The sequence below is a fragment of the Rhinolophus ferrumequinum genome, chromosome 21, assembly GCF_004115265.2.
Source record: "Rhinolophus ferrumequinum isolate MPI-CBG mRhiFer1 chromosome 21, mRhiFer1_v1.p, whole genome shotgun sequence".
Lineage (NCBI taxonomy): Eukaryota > Metazoa > Chordata > Mammalia > Chiroptera > Rhinolophidae > Rhinolophus > Rhinolophus ferrumequinum.
In genome coordinates, this window is record NC_046304.1 from 16,894,258 (window position 1) to 16,916,045 (window position 21,788).

The 21,788-nt window shown below is 40.9% G+C and overlaps 1 protein-coding gene across 2 annotated transcripts in view; it reads right to left on the minus strand.

Annotated features, from left to right (window-relative positions):
• VPS53 (VPS53 subunit of GARP complex) overlaps positions 1 to 21,788 on the minus strand; it is a 149,010-nt gene that overhangs the window by 111,416 nt on the left and 15,806 nt on the right. The window contains exons 1-4 of one of the 2 annotated variants that reach the window (XM_033089975.1): positions 21,523 to 21,744; positions 19,448 to 19,528; positions 12,004 to 12,053; positions 10,349 to 10,415 (exon numbers count right to left, since the gene is read on the minus strand). In XM_033089975.1, coding sequence (XP_032945866.1) covers positions 10,349 to 10,415; positions 12,004 to 12,053; positions 19,448 to 19,528; positions 21,523 to 21,609 — 285 coding nt within the window. In that variant the 5' untranslated portion in view covers positions 21,610 to 21,744. Of the gene's footprint in view, positions 1 to 10,348; positions 10,416 to 12,003; positions 12,054 to 19,447; positions 19,529 to 21,522; positions 21,745 to 21,788 lie in introns of those variants that run through there. The other variant, XM_033089976.1, reaches the window with a different exon arrangement.

Here is a 21,788-nt window from a genome sequence, read left to right on the forward strand (position 1 = left end):
ACATGTGGCAGAATATAAGAGGAAGACAGAGATGCTATACAAGCAGGTAGGAAGGAATCAACTAGAAATTTTAACAAATTACTAATGGCCAAATGTGGGGGTAGTGCAACAGCACAGAATTTCTGAGAGCTGCACACATAAAGCAGTTTGCACCCACTCTCAGGCTCTTTGAGAAGACCTCTACTGGGTGCTCATGAGAAAAACGGCAGGCAGAGTGGGAGACCAGAAAGAGCATCCCTCTGTTGTGCAGATGTGGAGGAGATTAGTGGACGCTGGAGGAAAACCATGAAGCCCTGATAACCCTCACCCTTGCTCAAGCCCACCCCTCAAAAGCCTTAAACCTGGCAAATGTCTGGTGTAGGTCTGAAGGACAGGACAAGGGAACAGGGCCTTTTACCTCCTCTAATGCAACAGCAGATTTTTTGGACAGAGGGAAGCTGTGCTGCAATTTTCTTTCACAGAGAACAGCACACTGGGGACAGTAAGGACCCTTTCAAATCCAGTAAACGTAGAGTTGCTTTAAAGCAGGGAAGTAGGGATGGAAAGGAGTGGAGCTGATGGAAAAGCCACAGGAACTCGACAAATGCCTGGATACACAGAGTTAGGAACACTGCTCTTCCAGTGGGTTCCATAATAAGCAGCAGCATTACCGCCATTTACCAAGCAAGACTAAGCCTGACGCTGTGCTCAGTGTTTTTCAATAATTAACTCTAATCCCCACCACGCTGAAGTAGGTATTATTATCACCATGTCACAGTTAAAGAATGTGAGGCTCAGAGTAGTTAAGTAACTTGTCCAAGGTCACACAGAGAGTGGCAGAGCCAAAATTTAAATTCGAAGCTCAAGATTTCACTTGACCAGCTTGCCAACCAATGTTACATTAGTGACAGCGTCCAATTGCCCCAATTCTTAGAGATTCTTGTGCACAGAGGCTCTCCTCTATGTACAAGAAGATACAGCTGTTTGGATTCCTTATAGGCTGTCTAAAAATAAGAGATTTTAGAGGATAAGTAGCAAAGGGTTCCAATATGAAGTAGACATGTCACTCTGCCTAAAAGTACTGGTGAGGCTCATGTGCAATTCACAGGATGAAGCATAGAGGTAGGACTGAAGCCAGTTAGTACAGTGCCACATGACAGACACGCTAGAAGTCTCTGCCTCAGCTCTAGTCAATAGTGCTCTAGGCAAAACTGAACAGTCACTTGGATTCAACTCATGAAATAAAGGCAAGCCAACCTTGACCTCTGCACCAGAAGTAAGAAATCCCGGTTAGGGAATGGTGGGGATCCGCAATTAAAACCAGGGACACTGTGCCCCCACAAGAGTCTGAACTACAACCCGCCTCCAGCACTGCCCCACTGAATCTTTCCGCACTCCCAGGTCAATCTCAGGTCTAAGCAATTTCTTTCTTTTTAATTTTATTTTTATGAGTTTCAGGTATACAAAGCAACGTAACAGTTAGACATTCAAACCCCTCATAAAATGATAACCCGCCCCCCAAGCTATTACTCCTCTGACGTCTTATATAGCTGTTGCAATACCAGCTACTGTCTTTCCTATGTTGTGCTCCACATCCCGTGACTATGTATATATTTATATATTTATAGTTGACATTCAGTATTATTCTACTTCAGCTTCAGCTGTGTAGCACAGTGGTCAGGCCTCTACACAGTCTAGGACGTGATCCCCCTGATAAGTCCAGAGCCCATCTGGCACCTTGCATGATCTCTACGACATTGTTGATTATATTCCCCATACTGTATTAACTATCAACTTGTATTTCTTAATACCTTCTCCCTTTTCACCCTGCCCCCACCCCCATTCCCATCTATCACCGATAGATCTAGTACCTATCCGGCACCGCATCCAGTTATTACAATATTATCGACTACATTAGGCCTTTGCAGTTTCTGAAGTTTAGTGTTGTCTGCAGACATTCTGAAAAATATAATTCAAAAAAATTAAAGGAAAACAAAAATGACTAGCCATTCTCGGTCACTAACGGAAAAATTTGAGCCTGTGCTTTAAAAGCTCAATTACTTTAGATTTACTATGTTTCAGTAGGAGAAAACAAGTGACAGTTGCCTTTTTTTTTTTTCCAAACTATTTATGGTTCCATTAATAGTGATGCCATTTATTTTCTTCCATCATTGGACGTCATTTTCCACCCAAAGAGAGGATGAGAGAAAGGATAAATTTAAAGCGATGGAGGGAGAGGATTCAAATCATCCTGCCAGAGAGATGACAACTACAGAGTCAAAATCCCACATGATGAAGATCAATGCTGTGCTGTGAAGTCCCACTATCTACCTACTTCCGGGTCTTGGAGCGCACAGTTATTTTTGTTCTAATGCCTGAATTAGATATGCTAATTTTGAGCATGAAAAGCAAGGAACATTTTCTCCCTGGAAGGCAGCATGCTTTACTGATTTAATTAATAAATCTTTATATCTCTATGAAAAGAGAAGAAGGCAAGTATGATTAGCCTCCTGTTCTGAGGAAAACGAAGACATGGAAAAATAAGAAATATGGCCCTGGACGGATACTGAAGACAGGACGAAATCTTTTGTTTTCTGGCCTGGCATTTTGTACTAAAATGAGGACAAGAAAGAGAAGAACAAGAAGTCTCAAACAGCGTGCCACATGGCTTGGAACCGTCTTGTTCAACCTTTTCATCTACAACTTGAATGAAGACATGGAAGGCATCTCTGGCACATCCGCTCATGAGAAAATGGGAAGAGCATCAAGGTTCCACAAGGTCTCAACAGGCTGGAACAATCAAGCAGAACTAGCAAGATGAAATCAGGGGTGAGACACATAAAGTCCAGCACTTAATTTCAAAGAATCTCTTAAACAAACAGAGAAGGGAAGAGTTTAAAAGCAGTTCATATGAAAAAAGACCTGGGGCAGATATTGCAAACTGTTGGCCCACAGATGTGTTTTGTTTGGCGTTTGCAGTATTTGTGAAAAACACTAAGCCAACATTTAAAAATTGGGAGCGTCACATAAAAATCTGGATGTCTGGCTTCTCTTGAAAAACTGATAGATCTGGCAACTCCAGGTTTGCATTCAGACGTGGCAACAACTGATTAGAACTGAGCTGTGGCTGTCCCCTTTAGACAGCATTCACTCCCCCAGTGGATCCATATAGATGCATACTGGCCTGCTGAAGCCATTTAGGTTACTTTCTTAGCTCTGTAGGAATCTGTTTGCAACTCTTGACCTGGGAGTTTCAGATAACTGCCAATTCAATAGAAGCCAGTGGTGTGATATGGCTGCCAAAAGTTTCACCCAACCCAAAGTAATGGAAGAAGAGTGTCTAGATCGATGGCCCTTAACTTTTGAAGAGTCACAGACTCCTTAGAGATTCTAGAAAAATCAAGAAGTCTTCTCTTCAGAAATATGGCTGTCACATAAAATTTTACAATTAATTTCCAGGAGTTGACAGACACCCCGGACTCCCAGTTCCCAGGTTAACAAGCCCAGTTTAGAGCAAGGCGGGAGGGTGTCCCACTGTATGTTCAAATACTGTCTATTCCCGGCCAAGAGCCACATTTTAAGAGGGGTGCTGACAAACTGCAAGGCAACCAGGATAATAAAGAGTCTGGAAATCATATCATAAGGTTAAAGAAACTAAGAACGATTTGCCTAGAAAAGGAACACAATATCCATTTTAAATTTTAGAAGCTGTAATAAGGAAAAGGGATTAGGCTTACACCAGTTCAGTTGGCAGAACTAAGATCAATGAGAAGTTATAATGAGGTGTATTTTATTAATACTATTTCAGTTCAGTCTGAGAAAGAAATTTCTTACAATTAAAGGTCTAGAAAACTGGAATAGACTGTCCCGTAGAACAACAAAGTAGTGAGTTCCCCATCACCACAAGTGTCCAAGCAGAAACAGGATAATGAAATGGTAGAGATATCATAGAAAGGATTTCTAAACATCTAAGATTTCCTTCTTCTAAAAGTTTTAGTGAGCAGAGCTGGAGGTAGCAATACAGTATTGCCCCTTATCTGTGGCTGTACTTCCTGTGGTTTCAGTTACCTGGAGTCAATTGCAATCCAGAAATATTAAATGGAAAATTCCAGAAACAAACAATTCCTAAGTTTGAAACTGCATGCCACTCTGAGTAGCAAGATGAAATCCAGCACGTCCTGGGACCTGAATCATCCCTTTGTCCAGCATATCCACACTATACACGCTACCTGGCTGTAAGTCACATTTAGCCGTCTGGGTTATCAGGCAGTACTGCAGTGCCTGTGCAAGTAACCTTTTTTTTAACTTAACAATGACCCCAAGTGCAAAAGTAGTGATGCTGGCAAGTCATACACGCCAAAGAGAAGCCGTAAAGTGCTTCCTTTAAGTGAAGAGGTTCAAGTTCGGTACTATGCACAGTTTCAGGCATCCTTTAGGGGTCTTGGAACATATCCCCCACAGATAAGGGGGGAATACTGTACTAATTCTCTTCTCCTCCCAAGACTAATTAGCCTTGCTCTGATGTAAGAGTTACATGGCAGCCAAGCTCCATTGAAGAGACAGAAGCTCGGTGGCTAATCCTCTCTCAGCGATTCTCCGTTAGCTTATTGGGAATTGGCCAAAGCGTGGCCACTCTTGAAATTTCACTGACAATTTTGTGTTCTTCTAACCCACTCCTCTACTCACCTCTCTTTCTACCTACGTTCAAGTGTTCATATTAATTCTTGGGAAGCTAATTCTTTGGAAGCTACGTAAGTTTCCCAGCATATCAGATCAAGTAGTTGTTGAATTGACTCATCTTATCCACAAAGTTTCAAACATGTGGGCATTTAGTTAAAGCTTTTGCCTGATGATTTCAACAGATACAAATGGGGAGAATTCAGGGCTGTATTAACTTTGTATGAGCATCACAGTCTGATTAGAAGAGGTCACAGACTAGACCAGTACAAGTCCACCCACGTAGAAGGTGGTCAGCTGGCTCTCTAGGATGTGTAGCAGACTGCTCACCAAGCAGATGGCATTTCAGAAATTTCAAGAAACTAAAGAAACTGCCTCACTGTGTCTTCAATTTCTAAATCGCTCCTTCCCCACAAATAATTATTGAGGCAGACACACTGATTTTCAAAAAAGAACTTTTCTGCTGAAAATGTCTTTTAAGACACCGCACATGTGAAGTAAATACTTTCCCCTTATTTACACAGATAAAAGCATATCGGTTCTGGCTGATCACAATCAAGGTGAAATTTATAAAAGGAAAACTTCCTTTTGTCCGTATTACTGCTCTCCTCCTCACTGTTCCTCAGAAGCTCAGGAAAAAAGTCCTGAAAGCAAACATTTCCTCTGTCCCAGGGAAGAGAAAAACCTGGGGCCTCTTGACCTATAAAACTCAGAATTTGGGAACATCCATAATTCTCCCAAGTCTGTGCCAGTCAAATAGAGTCTCCCCCTTCAGCAAACCACCGGCCAGCCAGGGCTGGACAGCAAGGTTTTCACCTTTAGGAGTTGACAAGACAGGACTCAAAAGCTCCCTGGAAAAAAAAAGTCTCTACTTCAGCTTGCATTACAAACTGTTGGAAAAGACAGATGGAGGGGATGACAGGGAAAGCAATTATTTCTTCTGGGCTTCCTTTTTGTCTGGATTCTAAGGAGATGAATATAAAATTCCATCACAGATTGAAATGCTATCTAAACATGCTTGAAAATGTGGTCTTGCTCTCTGAAATATGACCTGCTCTGCTCTGCAGCAACCTGTAACCTATTACTATGTGAGATGAGGAAGGCCACCATTCCTGCAGGCTATCTAATTCCGGGCCTGGCTCTCCAATACCGCTAGTTTGTGACCGACCACAGGTTAAAATATAACTAAAAGATAGCTACATGGCATGACCCAACAAAACGTCTTGATGAATCATTCACTTTATTTTCACATTTTTGAAGTTTTAAATACCTGAGACTCTCTTATGTATATTAAGGTTTCTAATGAGCCATTGCAAATGTAGGCTGAATCACACTAAACAGTAGCATTATTCTTTCAAATAGTAGTAAGCTGGGACTAGTCATACACAAATCAAGCTTTAAACAACTTTAAAGGAACATACACACTGATTGAAATGATGTTTTTATGGTAAAGAGCTTCTGTTTATTTACAATTAACAAGTAATCTAACACAGACCAAATATTCCATACAATTGAATATATTGTTACTACACATGGACTGTGTGTTCTGAGAAACTGTGAAGATGAGAAAGATACAAGTCTTGCCTCAAGGAGCTTATAAATTAGTCAAGGGGACAAGATGTGTTCACTAGTAAGGCAAAAGAGACCAGGATAGCCAATGAAAAGTACAAGCATGGGGCTGGCTGTGAGAGCCTGCAGACAGAAAGGATATGCATCTAATTAATTGAGGGATACTGGGATCAATTTTCTCATCTGTAAAATGAGAAGAATGGACCAGATGAGTTACGAGTCCCTTCTAGTTCTAGAATTCTGTTTCCTTTGGTTTGTCTAGTTGAGTTAAACAGAAAATTTCATGAAAAAGGTAGTATTTGAGCTGGGTCTTAGATAGGTAAGATTTAGATGCGCAAGATTTTGAAATAGGTTACTGGAAGAAAAAGGAGCGAGAGCATTTTAGGCAAAAAAACCCACAAAAAACATACTGTAGTTTGCTATGTATAATGTGCTCCGTGTATAATGCACACCCATGTTTTTGGCCCAAACTTTCAAGGAAATAATCTTTCATTTTAATGTTTTAACTCAAATTTTCATTTGTTCACACTTAGGTACTTGTTTTTTGTATTATAAAGGAATTTTAGCATTTATTTTTCAACATATTATGGTACAAGAAATTTTATGTAACAAATAATTACAAAACACAAGAACAGAGACAAGGTACAAGACATTTTATGTACCGTTAACAAATTTACACATCATAGAAGGTGAAGAACTCTATGTTGCAAGTCCGTAGTAAGTTCAACAAAACTGATTATCGTATTCCAGGGTATTATTTTGCATACAGATATCGTTACTGATTTCTACAGTTACATTTTTTAACTCATAAGCATAAATAAAAGAATTAAAAACATTTATATAGATACGGAATTAGCACGACCCTGTATACTGCGCATTCTTGTTTTTCCCTCACAAATTTGGGCAAAAGAGTGCGCATTATACATGGCAAAATACGGTAATCATAAGTCCAGAAAGCACAGGGCACGCTTGCAGAGCACTAAGGCTTCAGTATGAATGAAGTGCAACAGGAGACAAAATTGGAAAGGCCGGCTGAGACCCTGAATGCCAAGCAAAGGAACTCAGGTCTAATTTGGTAGACAGAGACCACTGAGGTTTCTGAAGAGGTAGATGATATGACCAGACACATAGTAAGAAAGTTGAAGCCCAGAATGAGGCTGGGGGTTTTGCAGGCTCCTTGCTACTCTTAATTACCTCTAAGGGTCCCATTCACATGGGCCTCCCCTTCCAGAGAAGCCAAGCCTCATGGAAGAAACCTAAATGGACAAAACAAAGCAACAAGAACTAAAAACCATGCAAGGAGTGGGAACTAGGATCAGTTTTAGGAACCTAATATGTCTATACACAAATACTGATGGTGAGAACAAGGAAGTAGGCAGACTACTTACAAACAGACCGATGGAAGATGATTACTAAGAAGAAAAGAAAGTCATAAAAGGTAGGAAAAATAGGGGCCGGCCCGGTGGCTCAGGCGGTTAGAGCTCCATGCTCCTAACTCCGAAGGCTGCCGGTTCGATTCCCACATGGGCCAGTGAGCTCTCAACCACAAGGTTGCCAGTTCAATTCCTCGAGTCCCGCAAGGGATGGTGAGCAGCGCCCCCTGCAACTAAAATTGAACACGGCACCTTGAGCTGAGCTGCCGCTGAGCTCCAGATGGCTCAGTTGGTTGGAGCGTGTCCTCTCAACCACAAGGTTGCCGGTTCGACTCCCGCAAGGGATGGTGGGCAGCACCCCCTGAAACTAGCAATGGTAACTGGACCTGGAGCTGAGCTGCACCCTCCACAACTAAGACTGAAAGGACAACAACTTGAAGCTGAACGGCACCCTCCACAACTAAGATTGAAAGGACAACTTGACTTGGAAAAAAGGCCTGGAAATACACACTGTTCCCCAATAAAGTCCTGTTCCCCTTCCCCAATAAAATCTTAAAAAAAAAAAAAAAAACCTACAAAAAAAAGGGAGGAAAAATAGAGACATGGATTAAACTAAAAATGTAAAAGAAAGAGACTCATCATACCTGTGAGCTACTAGCAAAGGAAACAGGAATATGAAATGAGGAAATTTCTACACAGGAATACACCCCCAACTTATTCCTCCCCCCAAAAAAATCTGGGTAGCATAATTAACATTTTAAGAAATTAGCTGTACTGAAAAATGTCAAACCGGACAAATAACAAACCAAGGTCACTGCAAAGGTGCACACCTGACCAAACTGAATTAGTGTTGAAAAGGGAGACCCAGGCACTGTATGAGAGGAAGACCAGGAAAGGCATTTCTGTTAGATAGCAATTTCTGAAATATGATGCCTAAACAGAAGAAGAAAACCCAAATGAAAAGGAAAATGGTTCATATATAACATCTGGTGCCTGAATCATTAAAGAATACCTCTTCCCCACACACTTCTTTTTCCCTTCATTCCCTTCCAACAGCTCTCCTTAGCTAGATCCAAAGGAAATGTAAAACTCTGAAATGAATCTATAGTTACCTGTTTGCCAGCAAAACTAGGTATGAGGAACTGGAGCTGTGTCATATTACTATTATTATTATTTGCCTTTTTTTTTTTGTAATATGTGAACTTTATTTCCATCTTGATTTTTAAAAATTGTATTATGGTAAAATATACAAAATTTATCATCTTAACAGTTTTTGTACTGTTTTTTGTACAGTCCCATGGTGTTAAATACATTCACGTTGTTGTGCAACTATCACCGCCATCCACCCCCATAATTCTTTACATCTTGTGAAATTGAAACTACACCCATTAAACAATAATTTACATTCCCCTTTCCACCAGCCTCTGGCAGCCACCATTCTATTTTCTGCCTCTATGAATCTAGGTAGCTCATATAAGTAGAATCATACAATATTTGTCCTTTTGTATCTGGCTTATTTCACTGAGCATAATGTCTTCAAGATTCATCCACATTATAGCATATTGCAGAATTTCTTTCCTTTTTAAGGCTGTATAATATCCCATCCTATGTATATAGCACATTTTGCTTATCCATGCATCCATCGGTGGACACTTGGGTTGCTTCCACGTTTTAGCTATTGTGAATGAATAGTGCTGCTATAAATATGGGTGTGCAGGTATCTCTTCAAGACCTTACTTTCTTTTTTGCTTAAATTAGAGTTTATTGGGGTGACAACTGTTAGTAAAGTTACATAGATTTCAGGTGTACAATTCTGTAATACATCATCTATAAAAACCCTACTTTCAATTCTTCTCAGTGTATAGCTGGAAGTGGAATTGTGGGTCATATGGTCATTCTATTTTGTAAAAATATTTGAGGAATCTCCATACTGTTTTACACAGTAGCTATACCATTTTACATTTCACCAACAGTGCACAAAGGTTCCAATTGCTCCATATCCTTGCTAACACTTGTTGTTTTGTGTTTTTTTGATAGCAGCCATCCTACCATCTCATTGTAGTTTGTGGTGTGCATTTCCCTAATAATCAGTGATCTTGAGCGTCTTTTCATGTGCTTAGTGGCCAATCTCATATCTTCTTTGGAGAAATGCCTCAAATCCTTTCCCCATTGTCAATCAGGTTGTTTGTTGTTCAATTTTAGGAGTTCTCTGTATAACCTGGATATTAATCCCTTATTGGATTATATGATTCAGATAAATTTTCTCCCATTCTGTAGGTTGCCCTTTTACTCTTTTGACAGTCTTTTGATGCCTAGGTTACTGCTACCTTTTGCAATAACAAAAGTAATACCAAAATCCCAAAAACTTAGCTGATGCAAAAAAAGAGCAACCTTATTTAGCCACAGTACACAAAATAAAGGAGGGCGTAAGAGACAGCTGACACTTAAGGAGAAAGAGAAGAAAATTTCATTTATCTCATTTTAGCTCGAATGCCCCACCCAGCCTTGGGGTGAGCCGTGCTACAATATATACTTCCCGGCCCGAAGGACACCGACTGAGCGCCCATGGTTTGTGTGGGCAGCCTACCTCTGTTACTACTGGGGCAAGCCATATATGTTTCCTGCTGTGCATGGGACAGATCAGTAAGAACGTGCTCTGTAGGAAGGCAGATCGACATTCTGGTCACTTGGTTGTTGGGTTTTGAAGAAATTAGGGGAGAATAAATAATATGGGGGAGTAAGTTACTTACTTGCCTGCCATCCTGCCCCACATTGGTTTGACCTCTTACAACAGTTCGAATATTGTCATCCAGTCTCCTAGCAAAAAAAGTTAAAGGAGTTCATTAAAATACTCTCTAGTCTAGGTTGACCAGAAGAAAAAATGTTAGCAATTTATCCATCAACATCTACAGATTGCACTACTTGTCCAGAAAACCAAACAAGCGTGAATGATCCAAGGAAGACTGAGGCCATGGAGCCCGTGAGGCAGTACCAGCAGTGTAAGAAGCCAAGCCCGGCACAGACTGATGAGTCATCTTCGCTTTTGCTTTTTTTTAAAAGGCTATTTTCACTTAATCTTCAGAGCTGTCCAAAAAGAACCCATATAACTTTTAGTATTTTTCATGGAGTAAACCAAGAATGAGAAAGTTGCTGAAACTTGATGGGAGGAAGCCAGAGAATTCAAATTACCCACCAACAAAATCCTTCCTTAGTAACTTCCTCAGGAAGCTCAAAAGAGAGGAGCCAGGGTAATGCAGGCAATCAGTGCTTTGCTTGCTGGGCCCTGATTGTTTGTGCAACCTGTGCGGGAGACAGATCTGTGGCCTCCAGTTCCTCTTTCTCCTGTGGCTCAACAGGGGCCTCTTAATGGCACCTCAACCAGAGAAACTGGTATCAGAAAAATTTCATTTTTCATTTGAAGGATCCATTACAGGTATGGGGGGGGAGAAAGCTGAAAATAACTGGCTCACAAGGGATTTTGGAATCATGAGGGTGTTTCCATTATCTGTGCAAACCCTAGCCAACATAGTGGTCTCTGCTAGAACTGTTAGAGCTATAGCCCACCAAAATGATGAAGAGGCTTCTTTGCACTTCGTAAGGCACCAAACTGAACAAAACGTTAATAGCAGAGGTCTTCACCAGAAAATCCAAAGGTTGTGAGGGGGAAAAAGATCATCTCCTGATTCAAAATAAAGCCTTCTCTTCGTCAAAAATTAAAACAAACAAAACAAAAAAAATAGGGAAAAAAAATCCCAAACTATATTTAAAGTAATGACATCAACCATTATACTAATCACTATTATACTGAGCAAACAAACATTGAGTATCTACCACGTATGAAACTGGAAATACAGAGGTGGACAAACCAGAACAAGGCTATTGGGCAGGAAGGACATTTGATGACCATCCCAGACAATCGCATCCTAGATTGATCACCATGTTTAATCCTGGGTCACCACCCATGTCAACCAGCAGATCTGACCACATTGGTAGCTGGTATGTGGCCAGGGGATACCCATATAAGCCCACTTTTATATCTAAGCCTTGAGAATACCAAAAAAAAAAAAAAAAGAAGAAGAAGAAGAAGAAGAAGAAGAAGAAATGTAAATCTATTAGGGAAATAAAACCATTAAATATATAGTAGAAATGCTTTTGCCTCCTTTTAGAATCAACTATTTTAAACAGCCTATTACAGCTTCCATCCCTTTTCATAAATAATTGAAGACTGAACAAAGAATCTAGTTTTGCAAAAGGTACATATGGCAACCCAAATAAAAGGATTACTTTTCTAAAAATTACCATCTGTAGAAAATCTGAGATTTCAGTGTTCTCACAGATAAGTGTGCTCCAGAATGCAAATTAACAAGATACTTTTCATTATTAATAATCATACAGTATTACTTACCTTATTTTCAGTCTAATCTTGTTCACGACTTCATCTATGTTTGCCAGGGACTACAATGAAGAAGGAAAAGTGCCAGCTATTATTTTACTTCCTGGAATTCCTCTTTCACAGGGATGGGATGAGCTATAATGGCTATTTATGACATCTCAGAAAATATGATCATACAGTATGATACAATTTTTACTTTTTCAAAAAAAGTACAGTAGTAGTTGGCAACTGTTGCAAAACTCAGCCCGGCATCTATTTTTTTGTAAATAAAGTTTTATTGGAACACAGCCATGTCCATTCATTTACATATTATTTACAGCTGCCTTTGGCCTACAAAGGCAGAGTTGAGTAATTGGAACAGATGGTCCACAAATCCTAAAACATTTACTATGGAGCCCTTTATAGAAAGTGTGCCTGACCCGATATATAGAATAAATACAAATTCATGTGACAAAATACAGCAATGAAAATGAATGGTTATAAACACAACAACATGGATAAATCTTAGCAACATAATGTTATACACACACGCAAAAGCTAGACACAAGAGCACATACAGAGGGTGCCAAAAAAAAGTATACACATTTTAAGAAAGGGAAAAACTGTATTAAAATTACACTGGTAGTAACCACTTTGAGCACCTCTTGTAATTGCAGAAGTCAAACGTGACTTGTATTCATCTTTTGTTATTGGTACATATTGACTATTACAATTTCAATATAGTTTTATCCTTTCTTAAAATGTGTATACATTTTTATGGTACCGTGTGTGTGTGTGTGTGTGTGTGTGTGTATTTCCATTTATATGGTTCAAAAATGAGTGGAACTATTGCCTCATGTTAGAAGCCAAGATAGTGGTTATCTCTGGGGGTGACAGTGACAGTAAGGAGGCAAAAGAAGGGACCATCTAAAGATGTTTTATTTCTGATCTAGGTGGTGGTCACATGGTTGCATTCGTTTTGTGAAAATTCATCAAGTTATACACGTAAGATTTGTGTATTCCTCCATATTATATTACACATCAATAAACACATAAATCTATTTTTCTAAGTGTATACAGGTCCATTAGAAAAACACTAGAAGGTAACTACGACTAGCTGTAATCTATGAAATCTGTAGCAGTAGTTGTAATCTATGAAAAGGAAGGTTTTAAGTTTTTCCTCTTTTTGCCCAAGTATTTTCTAATTGCTCTACATTGACTACGCATTGCTACTGTAATTATTAGAAAGTTAGTCCTGTTTTTAAGACAATGACAATAAAAACCAATGGGACGATTTCCAACCTTAGCAAGCAGAAAATGTGAGGAAATGGTGCCCCCTAATGGAAAAGAGATGGTACAATTTTATAGCACCATTTTAACTCAAGTTTTCAAAATACCATTGCACGAGTCCTCTGTCTCTCTCCCGCCAAAGATATTTCACCCTCAGGAAGAATTGGGGGTAATGGAGGAATTGTGCTTATAAATCGCTACTGGCAACCTGTGCTGGCAGGAGGGGACCAGAAGCCTGTAAGAAAACTAGGTCATAAGTGTTTGAGATGTCAGATGGGGCCATTCACATCTTGTCTACTCTTCTAAAAAAGCCAACAGTTACTCAGAATTTTCAGAAGTCCAAGAACTGACTGAAATAAAGATAAATCTTGGAAAAGAGAAGTTATTTTAATTGAAGAATCTAACGTCAAGTCGGTCATTTCAAAACTGGACTGGGTATAAAGCACCACTGTGGTAACAGGAGCCGAGTTATGGGAGGACCTGGGTTTGGCACAACTGCCATTAACAAATTTGCTGTGTGTCTAGAGGGCAAGCTGTCTAACCTCTCTGAGTTTTTATTTCTTCATATGCAAAATGGGCATAATAGTTCCTGCCTTGCTTATCTCTGCTGGGACCCACTCCATTAAAAAAATTTTGTGGGGGTGGCTGGATGGCTCAGTTGGTTAGAGCACGAGCTCTCAACAACAAGGTTGCTGGTTCAATTCCCTCCATGGGATGGTGGGCTGAGCCCCCTGCAACTAAAGATTGAAAACGGCGACTAGACTGGGAGCTGAGCTGCGCCCTCCACAACTAGACTGAAGGACAACGACTTGGAGCTGATGGTCCCTGGAGAAACATGTTCCCCAATGTTCCCTGGAGAAACATGTTCCCCTGGAGAACTGTTCCCCAATATTCCCCAATAAATTTTTAAAAATTGGGGGGGTACTTAAAACAACTATTAAGAAAATGTTAACATTTGGGGAATTTGGGATGAAGGGTTGACATAAATTCTTTGTACTATTCTTATATCGTTTCTGAAAATGGGACGTTATATCAAAATTTAAGAATTGTATAATCTATTTTAAACTGGCAAAATATGTATATGACCACCAATTCAAATGGTAGAAGAGGGTAAATAGTGAAAAGTACTGCTTTCCCTTCTCTGTCCTGCCCTACACCTCCCAGTTCTCCTGCCCACAGGCCACGGCTCTGGACCAATTTCTTTTGCACATTCTTGGAGGTAGTCTATGTATTTAAAACACATCCATAACTTACATCCCTTTCTTTATATAATACACATTGTCTGTGCCATGGTTTTTTCACTTAACAATATAACTTGGAGGTCGTTCCACATCAGTAAATATTGCTTTTTGGTAGTAGAGTAACCATTGCTTAAATTTAATACTCCTTAGACATGGAGGTCTTGCTTAAGCCATAACAACTGTTCTAAGGAGAATAATTCAAAATACATTATGCCGTCAGACGTTCAACTGCATTTAAAAGAGCAAAAACCTGAGGACCTAAATGGCCACCAACAGAAAAGTTAAATAAATCAGGCCACATTTATTCGATGGACTTTTATGACACCAAAAAAGACACTGCGCAGGGAGGCTGTGAAACAAAAGATGGTTTATGATAACATGCTAACAAGAGGGAAAAACACTTAAAAATATCAAAGTATCCCATGAATGCAACTATTAAAACACCAGAAAGAAACACCCTAAAATTCTAATGCTCGATTGCATGTTAGGTGGACCCATGGGTGACCACCTTCCCTTTACCTTCCAGATTTTCTATTGGAGATGCAAAAGGGAAAAGACATTAACATTTACTGCGGATCTGTTAGGAGTTGGGAAACCTCTAACACAATGGTTCTTGACCTAGTTTTTCTGCACCCCACACCTGAGGGATGTGACACATTCCCTGCTATCAGTTCAGTGCCTCTCGATGGCAGTAATTCTCGCTGGGGTTGAGGCCTCTCTGGGAGTTAGGAAAACGCCCCAGAGGAATCCAGATTGGCTACCCTGGGTGGAGCTGATAGCTGATACATCTCCGCTTCGAGAATCACTCGTCTAGTTTAGTTGTCATGTGGTTGGACAGTGTTAATTTTATCATTTAAAAATGTCTCCAGTATTGAAAAGTGTTTCCTGCTTCTAATTCTTGCTGATGACAGACAATACACAAAATCACCTTTATCCCCAGCAGAGTATAATCACCATTAGCATTTTGGTATAGTGCCTTCTACTGTTCCTTCCATGCAAATACATGGCTTTAAAACCCAAAATTAAACTGGGATGATAAACAATTTGGCATGTTATTTTTTTTCACTTACAACACAGATGCAGAGATTGGGGGGGGGGTCATTAAAAATCCTTTATAAGCAGCTGCATGTGACTTTTTTTCAAAGTTTTTATTTATATTAGCTTTTTATAAATTTCATCGAGTTTCCCCTAATCAAACCTCTAATGAAAACATGACAAATGATTTTCTTCAGTTGTCCACCGGCCTAGTAACCTGGCTGCTCTTCAGAACCACCCAGGGAGCCCTGTTAAATACAGAAACCGGAGGCCTCCCACCTGGACCTGGGAAGTTAGAAACATCTGGCATCCGTTCCAGTCCACATTCCTGCCTCCAGGAAATCACAGACATGCAGGAATTGCCACTCAATAGAAACACACGCACACACCCTCCGCCTCAGAGTGACACTAAATTTATTCTTGATATACTGACATGTACTTTAAATATTCTAAACTCGTAATTCACAAGTATTTACTATGGGTTCATGAGGCATATAGATGGGTTTTGCCCAAGATCTAATAGTTGAAATAAATTATAAATCGTGCTACTACTTTCTATTACATTTTCATCACGGTCCATGGGAATCTGGGTTGGAAGATGAACTGCTAAGTGTAAATCTGGGGTTGGGAAAATAAAGGTAACCCTGGGTCATAAATTTTCTGAGTTACCTAAGAAACTTCACTACACATTATCATATACATGGGGGCATAATAAGACAAGACATATAACTGAATCTGTGGAACAACAAATGTCTTGTGTTACGTTCAGTAGTTTAAAAACAAATACATACACAAACATAATCAGGAAGCAGTGAGAACCTGGTGGTTTCCTATATAATTTTCAAATCTAACACTTACTTTTGTTTTGATGGGTCAGCAATCTCGATAGGGTGAGGTAAGTGAAATGTTTTCATGGCTAAAACTAGCTTTATATCAGTTGTTCCCAAATTTCTATGTCCAGCTAATTCCCAGAATTCCTCTTTCATAAAAAAAAATGATGAGCTCTAAAGGCTATCTGTGAAATCTCAAAAAAGACAATCACACAGTATGGTGCTATTTTTTTCCAACTTTATTTAAAAAAAATTAACACACCCATTAGAAAAAGTTTAGGAGGATTCATGCCAAGATAGTAACAATTATGGGGATTATGAGCCTCAGATTCAAATTCTATCCAACTACATATTTCCATCCAGATGGTCCAAGGATGTCCAAAACGCAGCTCATCTTTATAATCTCCTCCAGCCTACTTAGCACTGAAAGCTGCTCTTCCTTATTCCCAACATAGGGTAAAGGTGCCAACACCCACTCAGTCTGCCGGGATAGAAATCAAAGGTGAAAATCCTTCATTTAGCTTATAATTCACGGCTTAAATGTCCTTGCCCGACAGACACCTCCTGGGATCCCTCAGAGGAAGGGCCTGTATGCTCTGCTTTCACAGTACTTAGCATGTTTCCTTCACGGCAAGGAAACATATCGCCTTCCTTCATATCGCCTTTAAGCTGAGTGCTCGTTATTTCTCTGGGCCTCATTATTTTCATCATAAAACAAGCATGTTCAAGTGGAGAATTTATCACTGTTCAGTGTTTAGAATGGTGCCTGGTGCGCAGTAAGCATCCAATAAATGTAAACTATCATTATAACCATATAACTACCTACCAGGAGTTAGAACTCTCTGCGAGGAAGTCACAAACAGTGATTAATAACTGTACAAACGAGCCCATTGTAAAACCATAATAATTGACTTATAATCTGTCGATGTGGTCATTATTATCTATTAAGGGAGACTGGAAACTCTATGTTGCTCAGAAGTGTATCTGCCTTGCGCACCTCTCCAGCTGCAAAGTTCTTAGAGGCCTAGGCAGAGGAGGTGTTTTGGTAAGTAACTGAGCGAATTTCAGGTTCTGCGTCCCTTGAACCACCACATTCTGTGACTTGTCGCTCCCATCATCCCTCTTAAGAACGTGATCTATCAGAGCGGTCTGCTAACTGGTCTTCCTGCCTCCAGTTCTGCCTCTCCCCAGGGCCGCCTCCATCTTGCTGCTGGATGGAATTTTTAAAATGTGAATCTGATCCCTTCATTACCCTGTCAAGAGTCCTTCAATGAACACCCGTTGTCTAAAGTACAGTGGTACCTCGGTTGTGGAACGTAATCCGTTCAGGAAGAAGACCGTTCGAGTTCTGAAACGTTCGAGAACCGAGGCACGGTCTCCCCACAGAAACAAATACAAACTGGATTAATCCATTCCAGACCTTTAAAAATCAACCCCTAAAACTGCAAATTTAGCATGAATTTTACTATCTAATGATACCATAGATCCATAAAATTTACGGCGTTTGTAAACCGAAATGTTCATCAATAGAGATGTTTGAAAACCGAGGTACCACTGTACCAGTATCCAGAACAGGGTGTGTGCATCCCAAAGGGGTTTGCAATAATATCCATTAGGGTGTGAGATGAAAAGATTAAAGCCTCTATTTTTATTCTTTACATACATAGCACACACTACTAATACCTAACGTATTTTAGATTGTTGCTAAGATATGTACGTAATATTTGAGGGGGGGGAGGTACAGGCTTAATATTTAGCCCAGTGAAAATCAGTTGTGTGGAAACTATTTTACTGAGAGGCATGTGGTCTCCAAGCCTAGAGAACACTGTTCCTTCGGGATCCTTGCTCTGCCTACCCTCAGCCTCGTCTCCTGTGAGGCTCTGCTCCCTGTGCAAACCCGGCCTTTGCCCTGTGTTTAGAATGACCTTCTTTCCCATCATCCTGTAAGATTTACCTAGTGGTTCACTCTGCCTAGAATAATATTCTGCCAGATTGCCACAAGCCTGGCTCCTTTGTAGGGCTCAGGTCTCAGCTGAACGGTTAAGGACCTCAGAGAGACCTGCCCTGAACACCCATCTAAAGGAGCCCCCCACCCCGAAGGCTGTCATGCTGTATCCCAGCACCTGCTTTTTAGCACAGCATCAACCATAGTTGATCATTTCTTGTTTATTTATTTGTTCATCTGATTCTTCTTCTTCCCCGCACTAGATTCCATGAGACCAGGAACTTGCTTGTCATGTTCACCATTTCTCCCCAGTTTCTAAAATGGTGCCTGGTACTTAACAGACACCTAAGTGATTGCTGAGTTTGACTAAATGAATGAACGAATCCTTTAAGTCTTGGAAGAAGGGTTTGTCTCCTCCCTGAGGTTTTGATTTTCCTAGGAAGAACTGTTCTTTTGTTTCTCACTGAACCGTTGCCTACGTGTGTCACAGCATTCAGCAGTGTCTCCCCCACTTGGTCACGTTAAGGGCGTGGACTGGGTCCTAGTCATCCTTGAATCCCCAGGGACTAGCACAGTAACTGACAACACCTGACAGGTGCCCACTGACTACTTACTGAGTTAATGCATGAAAAACCAAGCAGAACTTGAGCTGACCTAATTCAGGTCTACTTCCCACCTAACCACCCAAACACCAATTCTGTAAGAAAAACCCATGTGTTTAGGCAAATCACCCGTCAAAACAAAGCATAAAATCTGAATATTTACCTCTTGAAATAGGAGTGAAAGTAGCTTTATGACTCTAGGCTTATCCTGCCCACCTCACTCTTACTTTTCTCTATTACATTTTAAAAACCCTTTCCGCTTCCCAAGTTAGCACAGAAAATTTGGGGGGACTCTTTACAACCCAGACGTACAATTTCTAATAATATGCTCGCTATACAAAGAATTCCACCCTAACATAACAATAGTATTTGATATTAGCTGACCCCACCCACCCCAACTGTTTACAATGGAGTTTGATTTGAATGTAACTCTCTTTGTTTATAAAGGCCCCGTAGATGATGTAGTAAAACACACCAATCGTAACACTAAGGATGAGTGAGAAGCCACTGAAACGAAGGAAACGCTATACTTACTTGCTCTGTTGGGAACAGGGTATTGATATACTCCACAGCATTGAAATCGGCTCTATCTAGAGGATCCTGGCTTGGAAATACCTAGACAAAGATAGGGGATGACAAATAACCGTCACCTTTCGGTCTTGTTGTATGTATTACTTCTTCTCTCTCTACTGGCTGGTCAATTCTTTGAAGGCAAAAACCATATCTTTTTTTCTTAACACACAACAGATGCTTAACACACAACAGATGCTCGATAAAATATCTGTTAAAGTATATCTTTAATTTTCACCAACATCTGTAATTTTAACATCTTGGTGCAACTAACAGAATGTGCAACCATGAAAACTTCCACAGATATCAACGAAATCCCAAGGACGAGGAAAAATACATTGTGCATATTGGATTAAACCAGCTGAGGGCATGGTTGCGTTAAGAAGTCTTGATAACAGACATGCACTATGTCCCAATGAAGTCTCAGCAATATACAGTGGCACCTCGGTTTTCGAACCTAATCCGTTCCAGAAGACCGAGTTCTGAAACGTTCAAAAATAGCTGACAGCTAGACCTCAGGATCTTGCACTCAGTGGAAGCTGCGTGACACGTTCGACTTCCGAGGTGTGATCGAAACCTGAAGCATTTACTTCCAGGTTTACGGCATTTGTAAACCGAAATGTTCTTCAACGGAGATGTTCGAAAACCGAGGCACTACTGTAATTCACTGCATTGAGGCAATTTTTATGCTTCGGATGGTGTCAGGTAATGGAGAGCTGGCTTTCAGGAACTGGCCCTCCCTTTAACAGAAGAATGCTAACTTCTGAGAAATAGAGCCAACTCCCTTCAAAAGTTGCAATCTGAACATGTAACAAGGTGGATTATAAAAGCAGTCATGTGATTCCCTGGGTAGTGGATTTCTCCAATTCAATATCGTTATTTTGGGAAGCAAATTCTTCCCTGATGTCTGCTTATTAGATAAACCTGTGCTAGAATTCAATCTTATTAATAGCAATAATTGACTGCAAATATTTGTTACTTCCACTAGAGTCCACCTGGTCCAAAAAGCAAATGAAATGTATGTCTTTGTCTGGCAGATAGAAATGGGTGGGGAGCAATGTGGCCTTAGACCAATTCAAAACCTTGCCCAATGGTTTGGCATCCTCAGGATGGGCCAAATGTGCTTTGTATGGGTAATTCAACCACTCCTAGAAAAACACACTTCCAAAAATCTATAAATGGGACAATACAAAGAAATGACTTAGTACAGTGGCAGACCCACAGTAAGTGTTAATGTTCAACAAATATTAACTATTAGCATATTATTATACAAACACTATTAACAGTAGTAGTAATGCTTTACTTCGGAAAACTTCCCAGTGGTTGTTAAAGGTGGCATTACCCCGCTTTTCTTACATCACATCCCCTATGCCAAGTCCTTTAAGGGAGATCTCCCTTTATCAGGAGCAATACCTTCCTCAAGGGCCTAAATCACTATTTCTAGTATCATGACTCTTAAAAAACTCAATAAACTTGAAAAGAGAATTTAGTCAACGAAAGAGTCCCTGCAGGGAAGGAAGACCTCCTAGGAATATTCTTCAACCTAACCCCGACTCATCAACAGCAGGGTTTCTCAACCACTTATGGTAAAGGGATCCTTTTTCAACCGTTTCTCCTCTGCTCTGCAAACGCTTCAGAAATTAAAGTCACCCCCTCCCCTCAATTCCGAGTCACTCACAAGGGAGCAGCGGCACACCAGCCTGGCAAATGAACGAACAGCTCTACAATCCCCCAAATCTGAGGTTGCTACCCATGAAGTCAACTTCTTCTAGGTTCATCCTTTCAAGGAGCACAGCTCCTTCGCCTAAACGCACCAGGACGCCCCACCCTCCAAAGACAATCAAGGCCTCGAAAGGGCTCTCTCCCTCCCCTGGACTCAGAAACCTCTTCCCACCACCACCTCCCCTCAAACCTTTCCTGTTGCTTCAGGGCCTAGCTCCCACCTCTCCGTCCAAAGACGGCTGCTTCCGCGTCCCACCCCCAGCGCTGCCCTGCCCGACCCTCCGCACTCTCCTCCCGTCAGGGGGCGGAACGCTCACCTGCTCGATGGCGAGCTGCACGTCGGGCGTGAGCTGCAGCACGGCTTCCAGCTCCTCCACGAACTCCAGTTCCTCCTCCTCCATCATCCCGCCGCCCAGCTCCTCCCAAAGCCCCCCTCAACCCTGAGTCGGACCTCCTGCGGTCACTCAAGCCACAGGATGGCAAGCCTCCCCTGGCAGCGCTCAGGCGAGCCAGCCTTGGCTCTGTCAGCTAGCCCGGCACTTCCGGCAAGCCAGGCACTTCCGGGATCCGGGGCACTCTGGGA